Source organism: Microcebus murinus, chromosome 6, assembly GCF_040939455.1.
Source record: "Microcebus murinus isolate Inina chromosome 6, M.murinus_Inina_mat1.0, whole genome shotgun sequence".
Taxonomy (NCBI): domain Eukaryota; kingdom Metazoa; phylum Chordata; class Mammalia; order Primates; family Cheirogaleidae; genus Microcebus; species Microcebus murinus.
Window position 1 is genome coordinate 25,059,251 of NC_134109.1, and position 23,671 is coordinate 25,082,921.

The 23,671-nt window shown below is 56.2% G+C and overlaps 1 protein-coding gene across 4 annotated transcripts in view; it reads right to left on the minus strand.

Moving 5' to 3' along the window:
• Window positions 1–23,671, minus strand: part of TMEM63C (transmembrane protein 63C) — a 124,763-nt gene that overhangs the window by 16,676 nt on the left and 84,416 nt on the right. For all 4 annotated transcript variants that reach the window (XM_076003836.1, XM_012742843.3, XM_012742860.3 and 1 more), the window contains 11 exons: window positions 20,882–21,044; window positions 20,285–20,364; window positions 19,781–19,862; window positions 15,109–15,146; window positions 9,580–9,722; window positions 8,188–8,236; window positions 6,192–6,300; window positions 4,353–4,426; window positions 3,623–3,703; window positions 3,391–3,514; window positions 718–851 (listed from right to left, as the gene is read on the minus strand). In XM_076003836.1, coding sequence (XP_075859951.1) covers window positions 718–851; window positions 3,391–3,514; window positions 3,623–3,703; window positions 4,353–4,426; window positions 6,192–6,300; window positions 8,188–8,236; window positions 9,580–9,722; window positions 15,109–15,146; window positions 19,781–19,862; window positions 20,285–20,364; window positions 20,882–21,044 — 1,077 coding nt within the window. The remainder of the gene's footprint in view (window positions 1–717; window positions 852–3,390; window positions 3,515–3,622; window positions 3,704–4,352; window positions 4,427–6,191; window positions 6,301–8,187; window positions 8,237–9,579; window positions 9,723–15,108; window positions 15,147–19,780; window positions 19,863–20,284; window positions 20,365–20,881; window positions 21,045–23,671) is intronic.

Here is a 23,671-nt window from a genome sequence, read left to right on the forward strand (position 1 = left end):
TGCACAGTTGAGCACCATTGTTTGCGACTACAATGTAGGCTTCTCTACCATCCCTCTGCAGGGCTGGGGTGGGTGAGGACAGTGTTTGCATGGTCAGACTGCTCCAGGGAGAAGAGGCCCCTCAGTGCTTGACTGACGATTCTGGAGCTGCCTTAGGACTTTGGTCCAGTCGTAAGGACCCTTTTGGAACATTCCAGAGCAAACCTAATTCACTCCCTGTCCAGGTGGGGCTGCCAGAGGCTGGGGCAGAGAGGAGAGGGACTGGAGGGCTCTGAATTGGGGGCAGAGGGGCCCACAGCGGGAGAGGAGGGAAAACAGGGCTTCTCCATCCTGACTCTCTCTCTCTGTGGTGAGGAGAGCGGGCGATGTGCGTGCCACCAGGGAGAAAATGCATGCCACGCGTGTCAAGGCTGGAAGGGGAACCATAAGGTCAATGGCTACGCTGACCCTATGGGATGAGAACATATGGGATGAGAAGCCCAGGCCTGGGCATCCCTAGAGACCCGCCGGGCCCCGGCAGCTGGGGGAGACGGTGCAGCCATCTCACTGGGGAGCCAGAGGTCGGCAGTCCACGGGGGTCGTGGAGGGGCCGAGAGGTCAGAATATGGCAAACTGGAGGGAGGCTGGCTCTCCTCCGCTGCTTGGCTGGGAGACGGGTGACAGAGGCCCACTCTCGGGGCTGGGCAGGGCACCAGAAGCCGCTGCCCTGGTACTCACCGCTGGGCCATCCTCGAGTCCTGGAAGGTGACAAAGATCAGGTCCAGTCGCTTCAGCGGGACGCGGTTGAGCTCCGCGTTGAACTCGTCCGTCAGCTGCTCCTCCAGTTCGCTGTAGTACTGCTCTGCGTCTACCTGGGGCGAGAGGCGGCCCTCAGAGCCCGAGAGGCCAGGGCCCCAGGAAGGCCTGGACACGGGCGCCTCTCCCCTCAGCAGCCTGGGGGTGGGGGCCTTGAAGCCTGGCAAAGATCACTCAGGACCCTGGGGGGCTCCAAAGTCCCGCCTCTAGAACGAGAAGAAGCTATGACTCCGCAATTTGCTCCCTGCCCTTAGATCTGGGGAAAGTGAGGCATGGCTGGGGGCAAGGGGTGCTTTCAGACTTGGGGGGTGCACTCCAGAGAGGTGGTAAGATGTGTTTGCAGCATTTTCAGGAGAGGGGGAACGATTCTTTTCCTGGACTGGCTGGAATTCAGTCCTACCTGAAAGAGGTGGCCTTGCAAAAGTCAACAGGAAAATATCTAATCCTGCAATTTCCTAGTGACAGTGAAAGATCAATCCTGTCCGTTCCCTCACTAACAGGCACCTGGCGGGAGTTCTGTTTTGTAGAACTTCTGAAAAGAGCTGAACAGATGGAATAAGATGTAAGTCTTTCCCTTTCTAAATTGCCTTTGAAAATCTACTTTTTACAGTCTGGAAAGTTCCTGAGTGAACAGCAGGGTCTGAGCTTCAGGCTTCGGCCACGTCTCCAGGGCAGAGTCACATCTCCTGTGATAATCCTGTCTCCAAGGAAAGGCGGGGGACTTTGACATCCTGCAGCGGTTTCTGTTATCATCCTGCTGCTGAGAAGAAAGAACCGAGTGGACCCAGCAGTACCCTGTTAATTTGGCTACAGCCACAGACCTTCTTCATCCCCTAAATAAAAGCCTGAATACCCAGTTCTCTTTGCCAACATCCTCGACCTCCTTCACTTCTGTTGGCCTTTTTTTCTGCCCAGGGAAAAGTAAATAAACTTCTTCTTTCTTTGTTTTAATGAAAATGACTTTATTTTATATTTAACAAAATGTAGACTTTAATGATAACCATATGTTAATACTTAGAACGAACAAAGAATTTTGGCTATATTTTTCTGCCAGATTTTCAGGGATGCATATTCTTCACTTCACACTTGACTTTTGCAGTTCAAGCCCAGAGTCTCTTTTTCGTAAACACCTCTGGAGAGCTTCTCTCGGTTCTTTGATCTCCATGTCTTCTCTCTGAAGCCACCTCCTGTCCTCACCCTGTTCAGGTTTCTCTTCTTCAGTTGCTCACGGGTCTGACTCTGCCAGCTGCCGTTCCTCATGGCTTCAGGATGGGTTTTGAACAATTCGCTGGGATCACTGTCGTTAACTCATGACATGCGGCTGCTTCTGCCAGGTTGGCAGTTGTGCTTTCTGGTTGGTGGCGTTGTATTACTATTTGCCCCTTCAGTCAGCAAGAGACTGACTAGCACACACTTGTGAAGCCAGGAGGAGTATTTGAGGGAGGACCAAGTCTATAACAAGTTTGGTTGCTTTGTTGATGAACACAGTCCTAATGCTGCCCTTTGTTCCCTGCTTTGTAACCTTGTCACCATGGAAACCTTGGTGGAGGGGACCCTCACTGCAGAGTGGGGCAACTAGAAATTCATCTCCTGAGAACTTTGTGGTTTCCTGACTTGTTGGTTGCTAGGGGAGCCAAATAGCTCCTGCTATGCTTGCTGAAGTAGCCACATGGACCAGAATATTGTACTTGTGGAAAGGTATTGTTGAAGGCATTGGCCACCACAAGCACGCAGTCACCTGGCAAAGAGCCCATCAGAGGTTCTATTTGGATTCAGCTGCGAATCTGTGTTTGGCGCTCAGAAAGTGGCTGCTTGGACTGACTTTAGAGCAGGAGGTCAGGCCCTGGGGTGTGCCTTCCAACCTCCTGCACCTGTTCCTCCAGCCATCTGCCTGGCCTGGGTGGGAGAGACTACCTCCTTCTTCCTGGAGGGATGAGCCAGCAGGCTGAGCCTGCCCGACCCTAAACTTTTTCTTTCTAGCCTATTCTTTGTCTGGAGAAATCTTTCTCAAAACCTGCATGCACTTGCTCTCACACCCTAACACTGCCCTGATTCCTCAAAACCTGCATGCACTTGCTCTCACACCCTAACACTGCCCTGATTCCTCAAAACCTGCATGCACCTGCTCTCACACCCTAACACTGCCCTGATTCCTCAAAACCTGCATGCACTTGCTCTCACACCCTAACACTGCCCTGATTCCAAGTCTTGACGCCTCCTCCAGCCACGGTGGTCAGATGATCAGATGGGCCTGATGCCTTCAAACATGCCTGTCCTATCTGTCCTATCTCTTTGGAAGCCCAAGGCCTGACAGCCTACTGCAGCCGGCTGTGTTCTCTTGGGTCCTTGTCTCTGATCCTCCCAACTAAGACCAGCATGCCTGGATCGCTCCGGAGGTGGCCCAGAAAGGCTATATCTCCTCCTCGTGCTCAACAGGGAGGCAGGACGCCGTGGAAAGGGAGGGAGGAGCCAGGTGCCGTAGCACCGGAGCAGACCTGAATGAGGCCTGGGCCCGGAGCTGCGGGCAAGGGCACAGGACCTGGAGCCCCAGGACACCACCCGCCCTTGCCGCCCCCCTGATGCCACACCAGTTACCTCCTTGAAGCAGATGCAGCACTTGCAGAAGCACAGGCGGGAGCAGGGGTGGATCCTAATCATCACCTTCCCGGTCTTCTTGGCCTTGGCTGCGTAGAAGAGTCGGCCCCGCATGGCATGGCGCCTGCCAGCGGCGGACGAGGGGGAAGGACCTTCCAGTCAGGGGCCAGCAGAGCCCCATCCTCCCCTTCTACCCCACCCCAGACCCTGAAAGGCCCTGCTGTGGGCTCACCTCTGATCATCCAAGTCGATCAGGTTCTTGACGTCATAGCAGAAGTGGACTCTGGTCACTATGCACCCCGGATAGGCTTCACTACAGCCACAAACATGGATGCTGAGTCAGCTTGTGGGGTAGGGGATGTGCCGTCCCTACCCCTCCCCCCTGCCCCCTGCCACAGCCCACGAGGCTAGGCGGCTCATCTGCCTGGGGCTCCCGGATGGGAGAGTCCACACTTGCTCCTAAGGCCAAACTTCAGGGTTTGAACCCTGATAATCTGAGAGCTGCCGAATCCTGCCTACAGGACTCAGAATAGGGCAGGGGACAGAGCTCCAGCTACTGGGGAGCCCAGCAGAGAGCTGCTCACATAGAGATAATTTGCTCTGTGGACAGGGTCCCTGGGGCCAGGAACTTCGGGTCACAAATGAGGCCTCAAGATGATCTGCTCTAAATAGCTGTGGTCCAGGGGCTCCCTGGACTCAGCAGTCAAAGCAGCAGGGGAAAGGGAAATTAGCATCACTCACATCATGCATGCCACACAGGGAACCCCTGATGTCAGAAACCCAGCTCTAGCACCAGTGGCCCTGCCCATTCTAGAAAGCCAATCATGAGCCGAGCCCAGGGAGAGCCACCATCTGGGCTGTCCCTAGCCCTACCATCCTGTGCCAACCCACTACCACCTGAGGACTCAGGCAGGGCTACCAGGAGGAGGCCACCCATGCCCCGGCCCACCCCGGCCACTTACTGGAAATGCTTAATGATGATTTCTGGGTCTTCAATGTCTGTGGGCACATAGGTGATCATTAGTGTCCTTGTGACCTGGGTGGGAAGGGTACATGGAGAAAGAAGACTGTGCTTGCATAGGAATTCTAGATATCGGGGGCTTCTGCTCACGCTAGACTGCCCGATGCCCAGTGCCTCCTGTGAGTAAGCCACGTGCCAGCTTCCCCCGCCTGTGGTGTGCCAGCTGAGCCCGGCAGCTCTGAGGTCAGCAAACTGTCCTCTGTTATTGTCTGTGCCCTGACGTGGGCCCCCTGCCATGGGCGTCGTGGGTAAGAGAGGGAGGGCGGCAGGCTGTAGACGGGGCCAGGGTGGAGGACCGGAGCACATGAGTGGGAAGGGCTGCCCATGATGATTTTTGGTCTCCCTGCAACGGCCACTGTTCCGGCGTAAAGCCCCACGTCACCAGGGAAATCCCTAACATGATGCTGGCCGGGGGAGTTGGGAGGTGAGCAAGGCTCTGGGGCGAGCTTCCCCTAGACTTAATACTTCATTCTGTGACTGGGAAATGTCTTCCTGAGCCATCACCTTCAAGATGACAGTCTAGTATACCATGCTAAAGATTCAGGGCTCTTGGCAGATGCCACTGGTGACAACAGGGAAAACTGAAGTAGCCGTGTCCAGGCTGGTCAGAGGAGACGAAGCCACCACGCTTGGCAGGCTGAGCGTTCGGGGCCACTTTTCAGGGTATGTGCATTTCCACTCTGGGCTGGCTAAAGGGAATGAGTCCTTTCGGGTGGACGGCCCCCAAGAGCTGACCCCACCCACCCCACTGAACCTCTGAGAGGCTGAGAAAGGGAGCCACGATGTCACCCTCATCGTCACTGCTGCCCTTCCCCATCAGAGCAGGGGCGCTGGGCCAGACAGGTGGCACTGCCAGTACCTGCCACAGGCATTCATCTCTGCATACCAAAGGTACCGCCTGCTGCAAACCCTGAGACTGCCCAGTGCTCCTTCCTGGCCTTGCAGGTGTGTCTGGCTCGTGTGCAGGGCAAGAAGTAGGGAGTTAAAGCCCCCAAATGCAGCCCCCAACCAGCGGTGGACATGGAGTCTGTGGGAAAATACCCCCGAGGGCTCACCTCTAGGCCGGGAAAATTCTGGGGCATGTGATCCACACCGGCCCCCCTGGGGTTGTGCCCACCACGGCAAGCTGTCACTCAGCAAGCCCTGTGTTGGCTGCCTTCTCCTCCCCATCTCACTTCCCTAGTCCCCTGCTGGCCTTTTCCAAGACCATCTCCCAAATAAATGAATGCTACTCAATCCTTGTCTCAGGGCCTGCCTGGGCAGTGGGTGGGGTCACCCAAACTGAGACAGTGGGGTGTACAGGATAGGACAGGGGGTCTCTGACCTCAGGGAGATGTGGGAGGGCAGGGCACAGGCCTAGCTGGTGTGTGCAGGGCCAGGCAAAATATCCACCCAGCAGTCAGCAGGGAGCCCTGGCCACTCCAGAAGTCCCCCCACCCACCCCACCCCTGCCAGGGGCTTGTTAATGCTTTAGTTCATGGATGGCAGGAGGTCCAGGGTCCCTGGGGAGGGGCCAGGGCAGCAGAGGTGCAGGGATGGGGCTTCCTGGGCAGCAGCTACTTGCCAACCAGTTTGGAAAGTTTCAGTGGGGTGGGGGTGGGGCTGGAGAGGTGGGGGCAGGTGATTGTCCTCCAGGGCCAAGAGGAGGATTTGGCCCCTGCTCAGGGGGATCCCCCAGGATGTACCACGGTGGGACTCCCGGGAAGGCTGGGAGAGGATGGCCTGGCCGGGAGGGGCTCCGGCCGGGACGGGCCACCCTGCTAGTGCTGCATTTACTCACCTTGTGGCTCTTCTTGGGGGCAAACCCCATGGCGTGATGGGTCATGAATATGAAGTTGGTGATGAAGTACAGGAAAGACAGGAGGCTGTGCAGCCACAGGAGCTTGCTCCTGCAGGGAGAAGCGGCAGCATGAGGGGCGCCTGCGCGGCAGACCGCGGGCATCACAGAGCCCACCGTACCGCCCCCAGGCCCCCTCCCACCCCACACAGACCCCCAGACCCCCTCTCCAACCCCTTAGTCTTCCTGGATCCCCTCCCACCCCACAAGCAGCCTTCTCAGGGCCACCTTCTTGGGTCCAGACACTCAGGTACCTTGGACAGGGCATCAGTGGGGGGGCAGGGCGCCCTAGCTAATAAGCGCTAGCACTTATTGAGCGCTTACTGTGTGCCAGATCCGGGGTGGGCCTAAGTCCTGTACGTGCATTTGTTCATTAGATCCCCACAGCCATGCACAGTAGGACTGCGATTATCTTCATGTCACCCACAGGTAAATGAGGATGGAGTGGGTAAGTGACTCCCATGGTCACTCATAGCAGTGGCAGGGCCGGGAGGTGAACCAGAGCTGCGGCAGCACTGAGACCCTTCCCCAGACATCACCCTGCCAGTGCCGGTGCTGCGCCCAGCGGGCCAGGTGACGAGGGCCCCGGGGTCACGTGCAGGCCTGGAGGGAGGAGGGCCAGACAATTTGCTATGCCTCCCCTGGGGTAGGAAGAGTGGTGGCACTTGGGCCACATTTGCCACCCTGCTTTGGACTCACATGATGCTGTCCCAAGGCATCTGGCCAGGATTACTGTTCGGAAATCGGGCCCGCCTTACTTGGTGTGGGTTGAGAAAGCAAGGCCCACCTCGCTTCAAAACAACTGCCCCGCTCCCTGGCCCAGGCCTGACACTCCACATGCCACCCCATCGAGCTCCATGTCTCGGTCCTCCATTTCCACAGAGGGGCAAGGCTACATGGTCTCTGAGGAACGTTCCAGCTCTCTGCCAGTGTGGATGCATGGATATCTAAGGCTCTTTGCTGCGCTATTAGAATTCACTTTCTCTTGCTGAGGCGTGGGCACCTGAGGCCTGCAACGGGCGCAGGGAAGGCGCCAGCGGCCCTGCTCTGGCCGGCAGCCCCCAGGGAGGAGCTGGCCGAGAGGGGAGGCGAAAGGATGCCGTGGTCCCGCTCTGCTGATTGCAGAGTTTCGGCGAAGCCAGTCTGGTCCAAGGAATGTCGCACGAATGCAGGGGGCAGAGGGGCAGGGGTGGGGAGCAGAGCGTGGCAGGGGTGTGTGAACCCCACTCACACTTGCTGAAACTGCTTCTGCAGCTTCGCCAGGAAGTCGGCAAAGCCTGGTCCAGACACCTCGTGGGCCTCAGCAGGGCCACATCTGGCTCGGCACAAATTGATGTGGCTGCCCATCGGCTGATGCTGAAACCCACGGGTTCCTGGGCTGCGAGGGGGAGGGGCTTAGCGACCATGACCAACAGCCCTTCCCCCACTGCGGACATGGACGAGGACCGAGGCTCAGAGCGGATGGGGCGCTACCCCAGATCCAGGGCAGCGTGGGCAGAGGTGGGCATGGGCCCAAGTCCCCAATGCTTCTGTCTGACGCCGAGTCAGAGTGGGAGACTGTCAGGTCATGACTCAGAAACTCAGCTATGTGAGGCCGGCCTGAACCTACAGGCAGGCAGGGGACACCATCTCAAACCTCTCTGGGGATAGGGTCCCTGCCTCTCCGGAGCTGGGCCTCCTAAGCAACTAGCACCACTTCTCCACCTCTTTAGGAGTGGCGGTTTGGGCAGTTTCACCATGACAGGTGAGGACGTGGAGGCACCAGGAGTCCCACCCCACCCCAAGGATGCAGCTCTGGCATCCGACTCGGGGCCTGGGCTCCCGAAAACGGCTTTTCTCATCAGCAAAGCGGTGCCCGTGTTGCCGACCGACACCGTGGACCTCTCCCCACCAACGCCCCCCGCCAGCGGAACGGGAGGTAAGAAGATCAGGTACCTACTCTGTGGAGACATTGACAATGGTGGTCCGCCCAAAGTGACTATTCCAGTCTGAAAGAGAAGAAAGTTGCCGACCTTGAGCCTGGCTCTTTGATGGCTGTGGGGGCCAGAATTCAGGGTTCCTGGATGAAAGATGCCTGGGGTCTCGAGATGCTTTCCTATGTCCTGCTCTTCCTTCCAGGGCCCCAGAGCTGGTCCCCAGCTTCCGACAAAACCTGAGAAGCCCCGTCTGCCTGGCACTGCTGACTGGGACCCTCAGAGGGAACGTGAGACCAAGTCTTTGCATGGCATCTCCAACAACTGGCACATAATAGACACCCAGTGTTTGTGTTTTGAAGGAACCGGCTATCCGGCCATGGGCAGAATGTTGGAATTAGCAACACTATCACCATTGGCAATGTCCAAAAATGTGACCCTGCTTCATTCGAACAGAGTAAATCCTTCTGGCTAAGTATATCAGTTTGTTGGTTCAAACAGCTCACTAGCTCCGAGAATCAGAAAGACAGGACTCAGATGGCATTTACTCTGGTAGTGGAATTTGGTGGCACAGACGTTCAATGTGCTACACTGAATTAATTAAGGTCTACCTCTGGCTGAAGAGAAACCAGTAGAAACCTGAGGCTTCATGGTACATCTGGCCGCCACCTGGGCGTTGAAGGTGCTATTCTGCACCGCCCAGCCTCCCTACGGCTCCGTCCATCCTCATGATTCTAGGGGCAACACTGGCAGCTGCCATTTATTGAGCACCTACTGTGTTCCTGCCACTGCGCTAGGCACTTTGCACACTATCTCCAGTCCCCAAGACAGCTGAGGAAACCAAGGCCTAGAAAGCCTGATTGGCCAAATATAAGAGTCAATCATTTGCTAGCTTGGGCAAAGGTATTTTCTGGGAAGCAGGTGTGGGCAAAGGTGAGGAGCCAAGATTTTTCTGTCTTCAAAGCCAAACCATCATCCACGGTGCTGTTTTGTCAAAAGAACTTACCCTGTTCCAGTAAGTGTGGGTAGAAGCCCCATGAGACAAATTCTACACTTACAGTGCTGTGTCCATCACAGGGGGTCCAGGGACCTGTGTAGTGGGTCACATGTCCCAAAAGGGGCTCCCTGCACACCTGGCCGGGTGCGGCACAGGGACGCGAATAAACATTGAGCTCCAGACTGAATGAATACTGCACGCCTGCTACGTGCCAGGCCCTGGGCCAAACTGGTGACCAAGGAGGGACCGTCTCCAGTGCCCACGTGAGAGAACTGCGCCTGGCTCGTCTAAGGTCACAACACAACGAGCTTCCAGAGGGAGGACTGAAATCCAGATTCCTGGCCCTCCCAGCTCTGTCTGGCCTCCCCGCTGCCTCCTAGGTCTTGCAGCCAGGCCCCGGGCCCCGCCGAGCTCTGCCTACCCAGGACGTTCCCCGTGTAGTTGATGGGCAGGACGATGCCCAGGGAGGGGATGCAGACGACGAGCATGAAGATGATGAGGTGGTACTGGAACGTGATGTAGATGCGCGCGTCGTCCCCGCACTTGCTGACCAGATCCTCGTCCCTGCAAGACACACACAGACGGGGACGTGCCTCGGGAGGCCTCGCGGCCACAGCTTACGCCGGGGGCAGGTGGAGGAAAAGGAGCGAAGATCATCCCCTCACCCCCAAGTTTTGAGTTTTTGGAAAGGATCGCCCTTCTTCTCAAAGCCTCTGTTACGCTTCAAGTGCATTTGGCTGAACTTCCCAGACATATCCAGGTAGAGGCTGTGTTACAGACACACACTTAGGGGCCGGGAGTGCTCTCGAAATCCAGCATTCTTTCATCCTTTCATTACTTCTTCGGACGTGTTTTGAGTGCTTGCTATGGTGCGGGCATCAGACAAAGCACTGGTGATATTGAGAAACACCTTATTTTTATGTTCTTATTTATTTATTTTTGAGACAGAGTCTCGCTTTGTTGCCCAGGCTAGAGTGAGTGCCGTGGCGTCAGCCTAGCTCACAGCAACCTCAAACTCCTGGGCTCAAGCAATCCTGCTGCCTCAGCCTCCCGAGTAGCTGGGACTACAGGCATGTGCCACCATGCCCAGCTAATTTTTTTTATATGTGTGTGTGTGTATATATATATATATATATATATATATATATATATATATATTTAGTTAGCCCATTAATTTCTTTCTATTTATAGTAGAGACGGGGTCTCGCTCTTGCTTAGGCTGGTCTCGAACTCCTGACCTTGAGCAATCCACCCGCCTCAGCCTCCCAGAGTGCTAGGATTACAGGCATGAGTCACCATGCCCAGCCCACCTTATTATTATTTTTTTTTTTTTGAGACAGAGTCTCGCTTTGTTGCCCAGGCTAGAGTGAGTGCCGTGGCATCAGCCTAGCTCACAGCAACCTCAAACTCCTGGGCTCAAGCAATCCTGCTGCCTCAGCCTCCTGAGTAGCTGGGACTACAGGCATTCGCCACCATGCCCGGCTAATTTTCTATATATATTAGTTGGCCAATTAATTTCTTTCTATTTATAGTAGAGACGGGGTCTCGCTCTTGCTCAGGCTGGTTTCGAACTCCTGACCTCGAGCAATCCGCCCGCCTCAGCCTCCCAGAGTGCTAGGATTACAGGAGTGAGCCACCGCGCCTGGCTCCACCTTATTTTTAAAAGTTGCTTAATTTCTTAAATTAAAAAGGAATACCTGAACACCCTAATGAGACATCACTCCACTCTGCCAGACTGGCCAAAGTTAGAAAGTTGGACAACACCAAGTGCTGGCAAAGGCACGGGGCACTGGGAGCTCCCTGCTCTCACAGGTGTCTACACTGGCCCAGCCACGCTGGGGAGCAGTTGGCATTATCTACTGAAATTGAACACATTGATGAGCTAACTATTCCACTCCTAGGTTTATACCCAATGGAAATACATGACATGTGCATTGAGAGACATGTGTGAGAATCTCGTAGATGCATTATTTGCAACATCCTGAAACTGGAAACAACATAAATGTCTATCAAAGGTGAAATGGAGGCCGAGTATGGTGGCTCACGCCTGTAATCCTAGCATTCTGGGAGGCCGAGGCGGAAGAATCGTTTGAGCTCAGGAGTTCGAGTCCATTCTGAGCAAGAGTGAGACCCTGTCTCTACTAAAAATAGAAAGAAATTAGCCAAACAACTAAAAATAGGACAAAAAAATTAGCTGGGCATGGTGGCGTATGCCTGTAGTCCCAGCTACTCGGGAGGCTGAGGCAGCAGGATCGCTTGAGCCCAGGAGTTTGAGGTTGCTGTGAGCTAGGCTGACACCATGGCACTCTAGCTGGGGTGACAGAGTGAGATTCTGTCTCAAAAAAAAAAAAATGGACTGTGAGATATATATATATATACATATTTTATATATATATAAAAGAAATAAAACACTAACAGCAATAAAAATGAATAGCAGAACCTCACAAACACGATGATGAGTTACAGATGCCGGCCACAGATGAAACATGCTGTATAATTTTATATATAAAGCTCAAACATAGACAATACTGAACTACAGAGTTAGAAGTCAGAATGCTAGCTACCCTTGGCTGGGGAGGGGCTGGAGCGGGGGCGGGAACAGGCGGTGTCGGCGATATTCTAATTGTGGACCAGCGTGGTGGTGGCGGTGTAGGTTTTGCTTTGGGATCATTGAGCTGCACATTTGTTTTGTGCACTTTTCTGTATGTTTTATGCCTCAATTTAAAAAATCTAAAAGCAACACATGCTTATAGAAACTGTGGAAAATACAAAAGGAGAAGAAAATCATTCATCTACAATCACAACAAACCTAAGACAATGACTACTAAGCAGTTGAGTTAATTTCCTTTAGTTACTTGTGCTTTTACTTGGTGACATAGTTATAAACAGCATTTGATATATTGCTCTGTTGCTTGGAATTTAATCTTAAGCCATTTCTGGCCATTTTACATAATGGTGATCGTGGCGTCATTTCAGGATCACCGACCGGCTCATGCCCAGGCCATGCGGGCCTCCTCGCTGCACAGGTGGCAGTTTCACAGCTTACCCACCCTTCCCCTCTGGTCAAGCTTGTAGGTTGGATGCAACTTTTAGCATCCAGCCCAGGATTTAGATTTAGTTTAAAAACAACACTACAAAAAGCACATCTTCAAAATTTTTAATGACCCCATGTAGGGAAGTATTTAGAATTCTTTTTTTGTTTGTTTGAGACAGGGTCTTGCCCTGTCTCCCAGGCTAGAGTGCGGTGGTGTCGTCATAGCTCACAGCAACCCCAAACTCCTGGGCTCAAGAAATCCTCCTGCCTCCGCCTCCCAAGTAGCTGGGCCTACAGGCATACACCACTGGGCCTGGCAAGAGCTCTTGGTTTTTAACTTTGAGCAGCTAAAACGCTTCCTGCTCTGGACTCGAGAATTAAATGCCAAGCATCGGGGGCTGAGAACTGAGAGCCAGGGAAGAGGGGCGCACCTGCAGCAGGTTTGGCTGCCGGATCTGGTCTGTGACAGCACAGCACGGTTTGGGGCAGGGTGAGGTGCCCGACCCTCCACTCAGGTGGAGAGAACAGAGGGTGGATAAGATCACAGAATTTCCTTCCCAGGCCACAATTCCTGTCTCCACCACTGGGTCCGTTACCGTTTCCACCGTTCTTTAAAGTGCGCCCTCCTGGACCTCCCAGCCAATCACCCTTCCTCCTGCTCACAACCAATTCTCCGTCTCTGCTCTCATCTCTTCCCTCCCTCTACCCCCTCCTGAGGAGGTGCTGCACCCACTGTCCTTCCTTTGACGTCCTTTTCTCTCTGCGCCCACCCACCCTTCCTGCCCTTAAACTACAACCAGGTTCAAGTGCTTGGTTGCTTGCTCTATAATAAAACAAGCCACGCCTCAAGCATCTGCACTCCCTGATCTTGTCCCTCACCTGTTTCTCCTCAAGTTCCCTCCGATATCCTTATTTCCCTCCTTCCACCCGCCTCTTGAGAAGGTGACCTTCCTTCTCTGCCTCTGCTTCCTGGACGTCCCCTTGCCCTGGACTTGCTGTTCGATGTCCTCTCCTTGGCTCTCCTTCCACTCAACCTCTGCAGCCCTGGAGGCCCTGCCAGCCCTCCCTGGAGCCTCGTCCTTGCCTGGCTTCAGGGATCCCATGCCCCAGAGGACTCCTTTTCTTCCTGCTGCCTCCTTGTGGCCCTCCCTTGGGCCTTTTCTGACCTTGCCTCCTTGGATGACCCATCCGCTCCCATGACTGCAACTATGACCTCTCTGCACCCATCTCCCACGTCTAACTCTCTAGCTCTGACTTTTCTCCTGGGCTTTAATCCTGTTTTTCCACAGCTTGCTGGATAACTCACATGGTGGCCCTGACATCTCATTATTTTGTGTTTAATAATAGTATTAGTAATGGCATTACTATCCTCCCCAGAAACCAGGCCCCCATTTCTCCTTCTTTCTTACCCAGGCCACACCCTGCTGGCTGGGGCCCTGTGATCTCCCTCCCATCTGTCCCCTCCCATGGTTTCCCTGGTCACTGCCCCAGTTCAAGTCACCGCCACCTCCCACCCTGACCACTGGAGTAGCCTCCTTAGCTGCTCACCTTGACCTTGGACTTTCCCAACTACTATTCTCCCCCATACACTTGCCTATACACAGATACCATCCTGAGTTTCCTGCTCAAAAATACCACTTCATTCCCTACTGTCGCTAGATCAAAGTCCACGATTCTCAGCATGGCAGTCAAGACGCCAGCTTCCAGACCAATATTTTTCCCTCCCCACCAACCAGGTCTAGACACACCAGATTCGCCATTTCTGGACAATCCCTCCCTACTCAACTCTGCAACAGTCTTTTGCTCACATACTCCTTTATTTTTCATGTGCTTTCCTCATCGCACCTGTTGAAATTCTTCCTGTCCTTCAAGGCCCAGCTCAAAACTACACCTTTCCTGAACCCCGCAGCGAGAATTCGTTTCTCTCTTTCCCAAATGCCCTTCCCAGAGCAATAATAACCTCCCCGTTAGGAAAGCTATGTAGGGAGTCTTGTTAACCTTTGTTTCTCCAAAAATGGGTTTGTGCAGGGGACTCTGGACGACTTGTCCCCGCTCAGTGAATGCATTCAGCCATCTTCCACGACACTGCTCTCACGGGGTGCCGGACACACAGTGCCATGCCCTGCCTTCCCGCCTTCCCAGACAATAGGCTCCCGATGGAAGACCCTCCCCGAAAGGAGCCTTTGGGTGGAGGGGTGGGGGTTTGAAGGATGGCCGGGGCAGGGCAGATGGGGCATATTCAGGGAGAGCAGGCAGCGTGCAGGGCTCTGAGGTGGAGACAGAGCCGTGTGCACAGCTGCACGCATGGACGAGCGTGCGAGTGTGCACGTGTGTACACACATGCAGTGGGAATGCGGAGTTCCGAGAAGCTATGCTCAGCTGAAGCATCTGGCTGGTGGTGGGGGACCAGGAGAAAGTGGGTGACGCGGGGTCTCCTTGCCTGCCAAGTGGGGCAAATGGCAGAAAGAGCCAGAAGGTGGGGAGGGGGGAGGTGAGTGCCGTCCCTCTGCAATCCGGGCCAAGAGGGGAAGCCTGTCCTCCTGCCCGATGTTTTTGCTCCCTCTGGACAAACACGATGAATGATGTTCACAGACATCAAGCCTGTGGCCCGCAGGGGATTTCTTTTCCCTGGGGTGGCACTCACAGAAGCATTTTCACAAGCTTCCTGTTACGAGTGGTTCTTCCCTGCGGGCTGTGGCAGAGATAACATGGGCGGTGGGCCATGTCCAGGTCCCATGTCACCAGCTGTCACCCAGGAAAGCGTTGCCTGCCTGTGCCAGGCCCAGGTGGTGGGTGGGGAGTCGGGGCTGTGCCTGTCCCTGGGCTGGGGGCTGCTAATTCTGCCAGGAGATGCCGCAGCCCCGTCTCTAAGCCCCAGGCAACACCGTCACAAGCTCTGGGAGCTCAGGCACTTACCTCATGGTGACGCTGTTGATGAACCAGGAACAGAAGCCCTGAGACAAAAGGAGAGAAATGTGAGAAAACCCAGGCCCCGGCAGCCTGTGGGTCACCGAGGCAGCTGCTGCGTCTCCTCCCAGGAAAGAGCCTGAAGGCTTGTTCTGGAGCCAGCGGTGACTGTTGAAGGGGAGGTTTCCCCACAAGTGAGTGGACATCTCTGCCGTCCTGTTACAGAAAAGGGAGCCTGGAGGGTGGGCCTCGGACGCAGGGGGAGAAGGGACTCCACTGCTTCCCGTCCATCCCTTGGCCCTGGCTGCCTCCTTCTGGGAGACGCCCCTCCCAGGATGCGGGTGGTCCAGCGGTTGTCCACCAGCTGCCTCCAGGGATTGGCGGGCCAATGGGAACTGGACCGAAGTGGGGCCAGTTAAAATTCCCTTACGGGGTCTGAGATGGATGTTGAGGAAGGGGAGTGTCTCTCGCTCTCTCTCTGAGTTCCTGCACCTTGGTAAACACCACAAAGCCTAGAGCTGCTGGTGCCATCTTTGATGCCACGTGCAGATAGCTTGTCTGAGAAAAAAAGCCAGTTCAGCAGGGAAAGGACCAGAGAGGGGGATCCTGGTGGCACCACTGGACTTCCTGAATCTAGCTATGCCTGAAGCAGTCACTTTTCTTAGATTTCCCCACACTTGAGCCACAAATAACTCTTCTGTCTTAAAACTAGTCTGAGCTGGGTTTCTTCTCTTGCATCTGAGGGTCCTGTCCTGTTGGGGAAAGGTGGCCGTGGCCACGGGGAGCTTGGTGGGGTCTAGAGAGTCAGCTTGGGAAGGGTGTGCGTGAGGGTGGGCTGGGCCCGTGGCCATAAAAGCTGCCAGACCTGGAGCTGGTTAAGTTACCCTGGTGCACGCTCCCTTCTGGGGTTCCAGGGGGCTTAGCGGGCCCTTGGACAAGGCTGTAGCTCTTGATTGGCCTGATTGGGGTCACGTGTTATTTCTGTGACCCAGGCAGGCCCACTTAAATGACAGTCCCCCAGAACCACATGGACTGGGGGAGGGATGTTTCCCAAAAGGAAGCCACGAGGACAGGCAAAGAAGAAACAGAAGGAGTCCCTTGTCCCCTTCGGCAGAAGGCCCACCTTCTAAGTCCCCTTCCCTGTGCCAGGTTGACGGACAGTGGGAATGGCCGCCGGGGGTGTTCCCTGCAGGGCACCACTTCTCCAGCTCTGTCCTGGGGAGCTAAATTAGGAGCAGCTGCTCAGGTATGAGTCAGAGCAATGAAGGGCAACAGCATGGCGCTGGCGGCGGCGACGGGGACCATCCCAGGGAGGGGCGATTGCTGGTTAAGGCCTCTCAGCCCCGAGGCCCCCTGCATGGGAAGTCTCTCCCGCCCCCACCTCGGCAAACACAGGTCAGGTCATCAAGGGAACAAGGTTTCTCCACAGCCCCTCGCGTTTAGGCACAGCTAGGACACACCCCCGGGAACGCGCTGCGGCCCCTTCCTCGAAAGGCGCACTGGCGTGTGCGGCCATAGACACGCGACAGATCCCACAGGAAAGGGCAGAAGCCCTCAGTCCCAGTGTGGCCCATGTGCCCGGGACATCGCACAGACATGGGAGCCTGTGTGACCCATCCCTCTCCCTCCAGCATGCGTGCGCACACACACCACACACACCACACACGCCACACACCACACACACACCACACACACCACACACACACACCACACACACACACCACACACACCACACATGCCACACACCACACACACCACACACACCACACACACACACCACACACACACCACACACACCACACACACACACCACACACACACCACACACACCACACACCACACACACACCACACACACCACACACACCACATATACATACCACACACACCACACACCACACACGCCACACATGCCACACACCACACACACCACACACATCACACACACACCACACACACCACACACACCACACACACCCCACACACACCACACACACCACACACACCACACACACACCACACACCACACACACACACCACACACCACACACACACGCCACACACACCACACACGCCACACACACCACACACCACACACACACACCACACACACCACACACACCACACACCACACACACCACACACATCACACACACCACACACACCCCACACACACCACACACCACACACACACACCACACACCACACACACCACACACACCACACACACACCACACACACACACCACACACCACACACACACCACACCACACACACACCACACACACACCACACACACACCACACACACACACACATATCCCCCACACACCACACACACCACATACACACCCCCAACACATCACACACACACACACCACACACACCACACACCACACACACACCCTACACACACCCCACACACACCCCACACACCACACACCACACACACACCACACACATTACACACACCACACACACCACACACCACCACACACACACACCCCCACACCACACACACACCACACATACCACACACACCACACAAACCACACAAACGCACACACACATATACCACACACCACACATACCATACACACCACACACCACACACACACCACACACAGCACACACACACCAACACCACACACACCCCCAAACACACCCCCCCCCCACAGCACACACACACACCACACACACACACACGCACACACACCACACACACGCACACACCACACACACACCACACACACGCGCACACACACACCACACATACCACACACTGCACACACACACATACACACTCCCTGTGCCTACGCTGCAGCTCTGCAGGCACAAACCATCCCGAGAACCCAGCAGCTGAGCAGCAGCGTGAGGGGCAGACATCACGTCCCCTCTTCTCCTGCCCCCACCAGGACTAGGCTCCGTGGATGAGACAGTGACAGCGGTCTGGTCCTGGGCCTACTCGGTCGCCTGTCACCCTCATCCCTGCCACGTGGGGGTAACATAGCTGCCCAGCCCGGCTCGGGCACCATGGCGAGACCGTTTGCTCTGCCACACTGCCCAGCCCTGGCCAAGGCCCCACCGCCGGGCTGGACACGTGGGCTGCCTCTCTGCACTCTCCCCTCCTCGTCTAATTCAACTGCAGCCCTCTTCGGCTTGACCTCCCCCCTGCTGCCGTAATGGTTTATCTTCTTAGCTTTTTAAAAATAAAATGATCTTTCTGTCATTGTAAAAGGGGGAACAAAGCACATCAAAGCGATGTTTCTAAAGATTAACCCGAGAGCCACCTTGCAAGGCAGGTGTTGCTGTCCTCATTCTACCAATGAAGCCTCCGAGAGAAGACGCCACACCTTGTCCAGGGCAGACCCTGGCAAGCACAGGGCCCAGTCTCTCGAGGGCTGATAGAGCAGGAATATGGTGCTCCTTACCGCAGCCAACGCACATGCACCAGATGCTAATTACGGGACAGGCTGGCCTGGATGCCAGGGTGCAGGGGTGACCGAATCCAAGCTCGGCGCCTGCTCTCACGGGGGGAGGCAGACACACCGGACTGAGCGTGCAGACAAGGGCTCCGAGGCAGGATTAAGCACGTTAAAGAAGAGGAATGCATTTTCCTGAGCATGTGACAAAAGAGCGGACCCACACGGGGTGGTCAGGGCTCCCTGGGGAAGTGGCGCTTAAGGTGAGATCTGAACAAAGGATGGGTGACTCGGAGCAGGGCCACTGGGGAGGGGGAGAGGGACGAGCCTGGACGGGGCCCGGTGGAGAGGAGGTGGCACCTGGAGGAGCTGGACAGTGGCCATCATGGTGGGGCTGGGGAGCAGGGAGGGGAGAGAGAGGCTGGACAGGAGCACAGCAGACCAACCCGTGGGCCACAGCTAGGCATCTGCAGTTCGCTCCAAGGGTATTAGGAAGACATGGAAGGTTTATGCAGAGGAATCTGTGTCCCCATTCATGGGGACCGCTCTGAATGCAGGTGCAAAATGGACGAGGTAGGTCAGTTAGAGCCACTGCAGTCATCCCAGCAGGAGACTGACGGAGGCTGGGCTGGTGGGATGCGGGAGGAACAGAGACACAAAACGGAGGTGAAAGCAGCACAGCTGGGTAACAGACTGGCCATGCTCAGGGGCCCGGGCGAGAGCAGGATGGTGGGGAAGAGTCCGTGCCCAGGGGCCTGGGAACAGGGGGGTCGGCAGGGATCATGGAATGTTCTGGACCTATTGAATCCCAAATGCCTTTACCATGTCCACGTGGAGACAGTCTGAAGGCATTGGATGACTGGGGCTAGAGCCCGGAGAAAGAGGTGGCTGGAGACTAGAAGTGTCAGTGTAGCGAGGGCAAGTGTGGTTGTGAGTGTGGGTGTCAGGAGAGTTGGAGATTGGAGAAGGGAAGAAAAACGACGTAACCAAAAGTCTCTCTTAGGTATTCTAATCAGTTAACACTTACTGGGCTCCCCAGGAGGTAGGTGTGGTTAATAGCTCCATCTTTCAGATGGGGAAACTGAGTCTCGGGAGGCTGAGGAGTTTGCCTGAGATCACACTTCTGGAAAGGGCTGAGTCTGGCTGACTGCAAAGCCTCAGAGTCCCAGCCGTGCTCCTTCCTGGCCGCACCACCACTGCCTGCCCAGGGACCCCCTCCCACCCCACCCCTCGGGGGGCCCAAACCACTTCCGGCACTCACCTTGTCCCTGCGTTCCATCTCCAAAGACATCTCCGAGGGAGAAGTCTTCTCGCTCTGCTCCCCGTAGATCAGTGAGGTCAGGCTGCCAGCCAGGGAAGGTGGCAGAGAGGCAGAAAAGGAAAGAAAAGGCCTCAGACGCCTGCCTTGCTGCCCGTCTGCTCCCTGGGCTGCAGGCGTGCCCCAACTCCTGTGCTGAGCCCACGGCTCGGGGATGGACCGCATTGCCCCCGTTGCCAGGTGCACATCACACCCTGGGAGTCCAGCCACGGGATCCAGAAAGTCTGATGCCCGAGAAAAGAGTGCCCTCGTGCCCAGACATGGCTGCCCTCCAAGTCCCCTCCTAAGGGAGGGCAGAGCAGGGGCAGGGGATGGTGCTGAGAAGCCACCTGCTGACGAGAGGCCTGCTGCAGCTCGTGACCCGGCAGAGCCATGTCCTAGTCCTGGTGGGGGGCAGGGCATATCTTCCCCATGGGAGTAAGCAGCTCCCCCACCTGGCCCCCTCACCTGTCATTGTGTATCAGCAGAGCCAGGCGCCCGTAGTCCCACGCAGCTTTTCGGAGGAAGGAGTAAACCACAAGGATGATCTACAGGGCAGGAAAAGCCATATGAGGCAGGAGAGTCCACGGGTACCTTCCCTGTGGCCAGCACCCTGCATTCCCAAGGGGGAGACCCTGTCCCTGAGGTCCCCAGAGAGCCCCCCTAGAAGGTGAGCTCTGCCAGGGTAGGGCCCTTTCAGCTCTGCACCGGCAGCTTCCGGGCACAGAGTACTGGGTACTCAGGGGGTTGAATGGAGGAGCTAATGGCGTGTTTAGAACTTGGGACAAGCATGCCCATTGAACATCAGAAAGAGGAAAGAGAAGGGAGGCCCAAGAGTGCCAGCCAGGTGGACCTTGGGACAACGATGCACGGAAGAGAATCCCAGGAATTCTGCCTGTTCTTCCAGCCCCTTGTCCCTGAGGCCTCCACCCAGGCCACCCTGGGCAGGACTGACATTCAGGCAAGTTTGTGTCACTGTGGCTGGTGTCCATTTGGGGTGCTGGGGCCCCCACTGTATCCACTGTGAAAGTTTGACCGTCCACCCCTGCAGGGCTCAGGACTCACCAACGACAAGATGATGTTGAGGAACAGCACGGTGGGGACACCCCCGAAGGGCTGGCCCTGCAGGACCGTGTTCCGGGACTGGAAGCACTCATCCACCGACATGTTCCTCAGCTTTCCCACCACGCTCAGGTTGTGTGGTGAGGCAGGCATCCTGGAAGGCTCCCTGGGGAACAGAGGGGTCTCCAGGTCAGACGCAAGGACTTCCCCACATCTTGTGACACAGAGAAGTCTGCTGGGGAGCTGGGGGGATGGGCACTGGGCACACAGGCCAGGCTGGCCCCAATGCCAGGCTAGTGACCATTTGGTGACAGCAGGAGAGTCAGCCCGTGAGATGGCAGCCTTGTCCTGTAGAACAGCTGCCTCAAACCCAGGGCCTCGATGACAGAATAGCGAGAATCCCCTGGAGAGTTTTTATTTTTGTACCACTTGGTCTCTGCAAAAAGAGGTGTAAAATGCCATCCAAATGGGCCTTCTTATTTCCACGTTGGGAAGCTCTTCTTGTATAGAGATGAACAAAGATGGGTCAGGGCTCGCTGACGCCATCGCCACACTCCACGGCTCTCGGGTCCAGTTCTGGGTAAACGCAACAGCTCCTAAGGATGCGGGGTGCCCGGCACACCGCAGTGGCTCAGTCGAGGGCCTTGTCTCACCTGGGATTTGAACCAGGGAGCCCAGCATCTGCCCAGGGGCCCAAGCACTCTGGCAGGTCGCCAGCACAGAGCCCAGGGTCCCTGGAATCACGGCCCTCAGGCATGGGTTAGAGTGGGAACTGGAGGTGTCTGGCAGCTGCTTGAATCTATCTACAAGGTTGCACTGATCTCAAAAGGTCATTCATCTTGGCTCTAGACCTTGCCCTAGAAACTCTTCACTCCCATTCAAGAAAAAAGTAGACTCATTCATTAATTCATTCAGATATTTGGCGAGCAACTGCTTTGTGCCAGACTGATGCTGGTGATACACCAGTGAACAGGGTAAGTAGAAATCCCTCCCTCGTGAGGTTCTGGCGGGGAGCGTGGAGGGATGAGGGTGAGGTGAGAGTGGTAAAGAGTGTGAAGGAGGATGCTGAGAGGGCGGCATCTCAGAGCAGGGACCGCAGAGCCACAGGGACAGAGCACTCTCAGCAGAGAAGGCCGCGGGGCGCAAGCTTGCCTGGAGTGCTGGGGGTCCCAGCAGGCCAGTGAGGCTGGGCAGGGCAGTGAGGGGCACGGGGGTGAGCCCCGGTGACGTGAAATGACTGGTTTTAAAGGAGTCCCTGTGCTCCTGGTAGGGAGACCGGGCAGGGTGCAGAGAATAGAGAGACAGTGGAAGGCTGGATGCCACCGGCAGCCCAGACTGCACTGGGAGCAGAGGGGGTGGGGACACGTGGGCAGAGTTGGGAAATATTTTGAACGTGAGGCCAACAAGATTTGCCAACAGATTAGACGGGGACTGTGGAAGAATGGAGAGAGCCAAGGATGACTCTCAGGTGTTTGGCCTGAGCCACTGGAGAAAGGGAGCTGCTGCTACCAGGCGGAGGAGACAGGGTGGGCACGTGTTCGGTCTGGGGCACGCCAAGCAGGGACGCAGCTGGACATGTGGGTCTGCAGTCCAGAAGAGAGACTGGAGACGAAAATGTGAAACCAAAGTCACCGGCACATAGATGATGCTTCGAGGCAAAGGCCTAGGCCACTGAAGGGCAGGAGGGGACATTCAGGAGCAGCCCTGGGCACGCCCACGCCCAGAGGTGGGGCAGGGGAGGGAAGCAGAGAAGGAGGCTGAGCAGGTGCAGCGGGGCAGGAGGAGAAGCAGGAGAAGGCGGTGCCTGGAGCCACATAAAGAAGAGGTTTCCAGGAGGAGGGAAGCACCAGTTGTGTTGATGTGGTCAGGAAAGATGACAACTGAGAATTAGCCATGGCCATCAGTAGGATTCCTGGAAGAGGTTCTAGAGAGGGTGACAGGAGAGCGGTCGGCATGAGTGGAAGGAGCAGTGGTTAAGACGGGAGAAACAGCACAGCGGGGACGGGAATGACCCAGTAGAAAGCAGGCCTTGGGGATGTGCGAGAGGCGGGGACTTGCGGGGCGAGGTGAGGCTGCGGGAGGGTGGGGACCAGTGCGCAGTGCAGAAGCTGGTCCTCCCAGAGCCTCCAGGGAGGGAAGGCAGTGCAGGAGCACAGGTGCTGGGAGGTGGCAGGGGTGGCGGAGGGAGCTGTGACTGTCCTCTCCCCTCGCTGCTTCTGTTTCTCAGTAAGAGAGGGGACGACGTCCTGGCGGAGCAGGAGGTGGTGGCGGGCGGATGTTGGGTATCTGAGGACAGGGGGACAGTAGACGTGGGACGCTAGAGGGACGGGAGGATGAGTGGATGAAGGGAAGGCACAGGATTGCCGGGCAGCACTGGGGCCCACGGAGGTTCACGACCTTGAACTCACAATGAGAGCGCTCTAGTGCATGGCACGTGTGTGGTCTCGGGCGTGTGCAGTCGGGGCGTGTGTGGTCGCGGGCGTGTGTGTGGCCGGGGCGTGTGCAGTCTCGGGCACGTGCGGTCGAGGTGTGTGTGGTTGTGGGCGTGGAAGACTTAGCTGGGGCAGAGGTTTTCCCAGGCGAGTGTGAGCGTGAGACAAGAGAGTTGCGGGTGCAGGCAGGTGAGTAATTTTAAGCAATGGCCATGGAATGTGAACCGGAAAAGGAGAGAAATGAGACCCCGGATGTGTGAGGAGCGGGGGTGGGGGGTGGTGGGGGGGTGGGGGGGGTGGGCTGGGGCTGGGGCTTGCCGGGGGTGTGCGCTGGTCGTGGGAAAGCGGGCTGCTTGGTGCT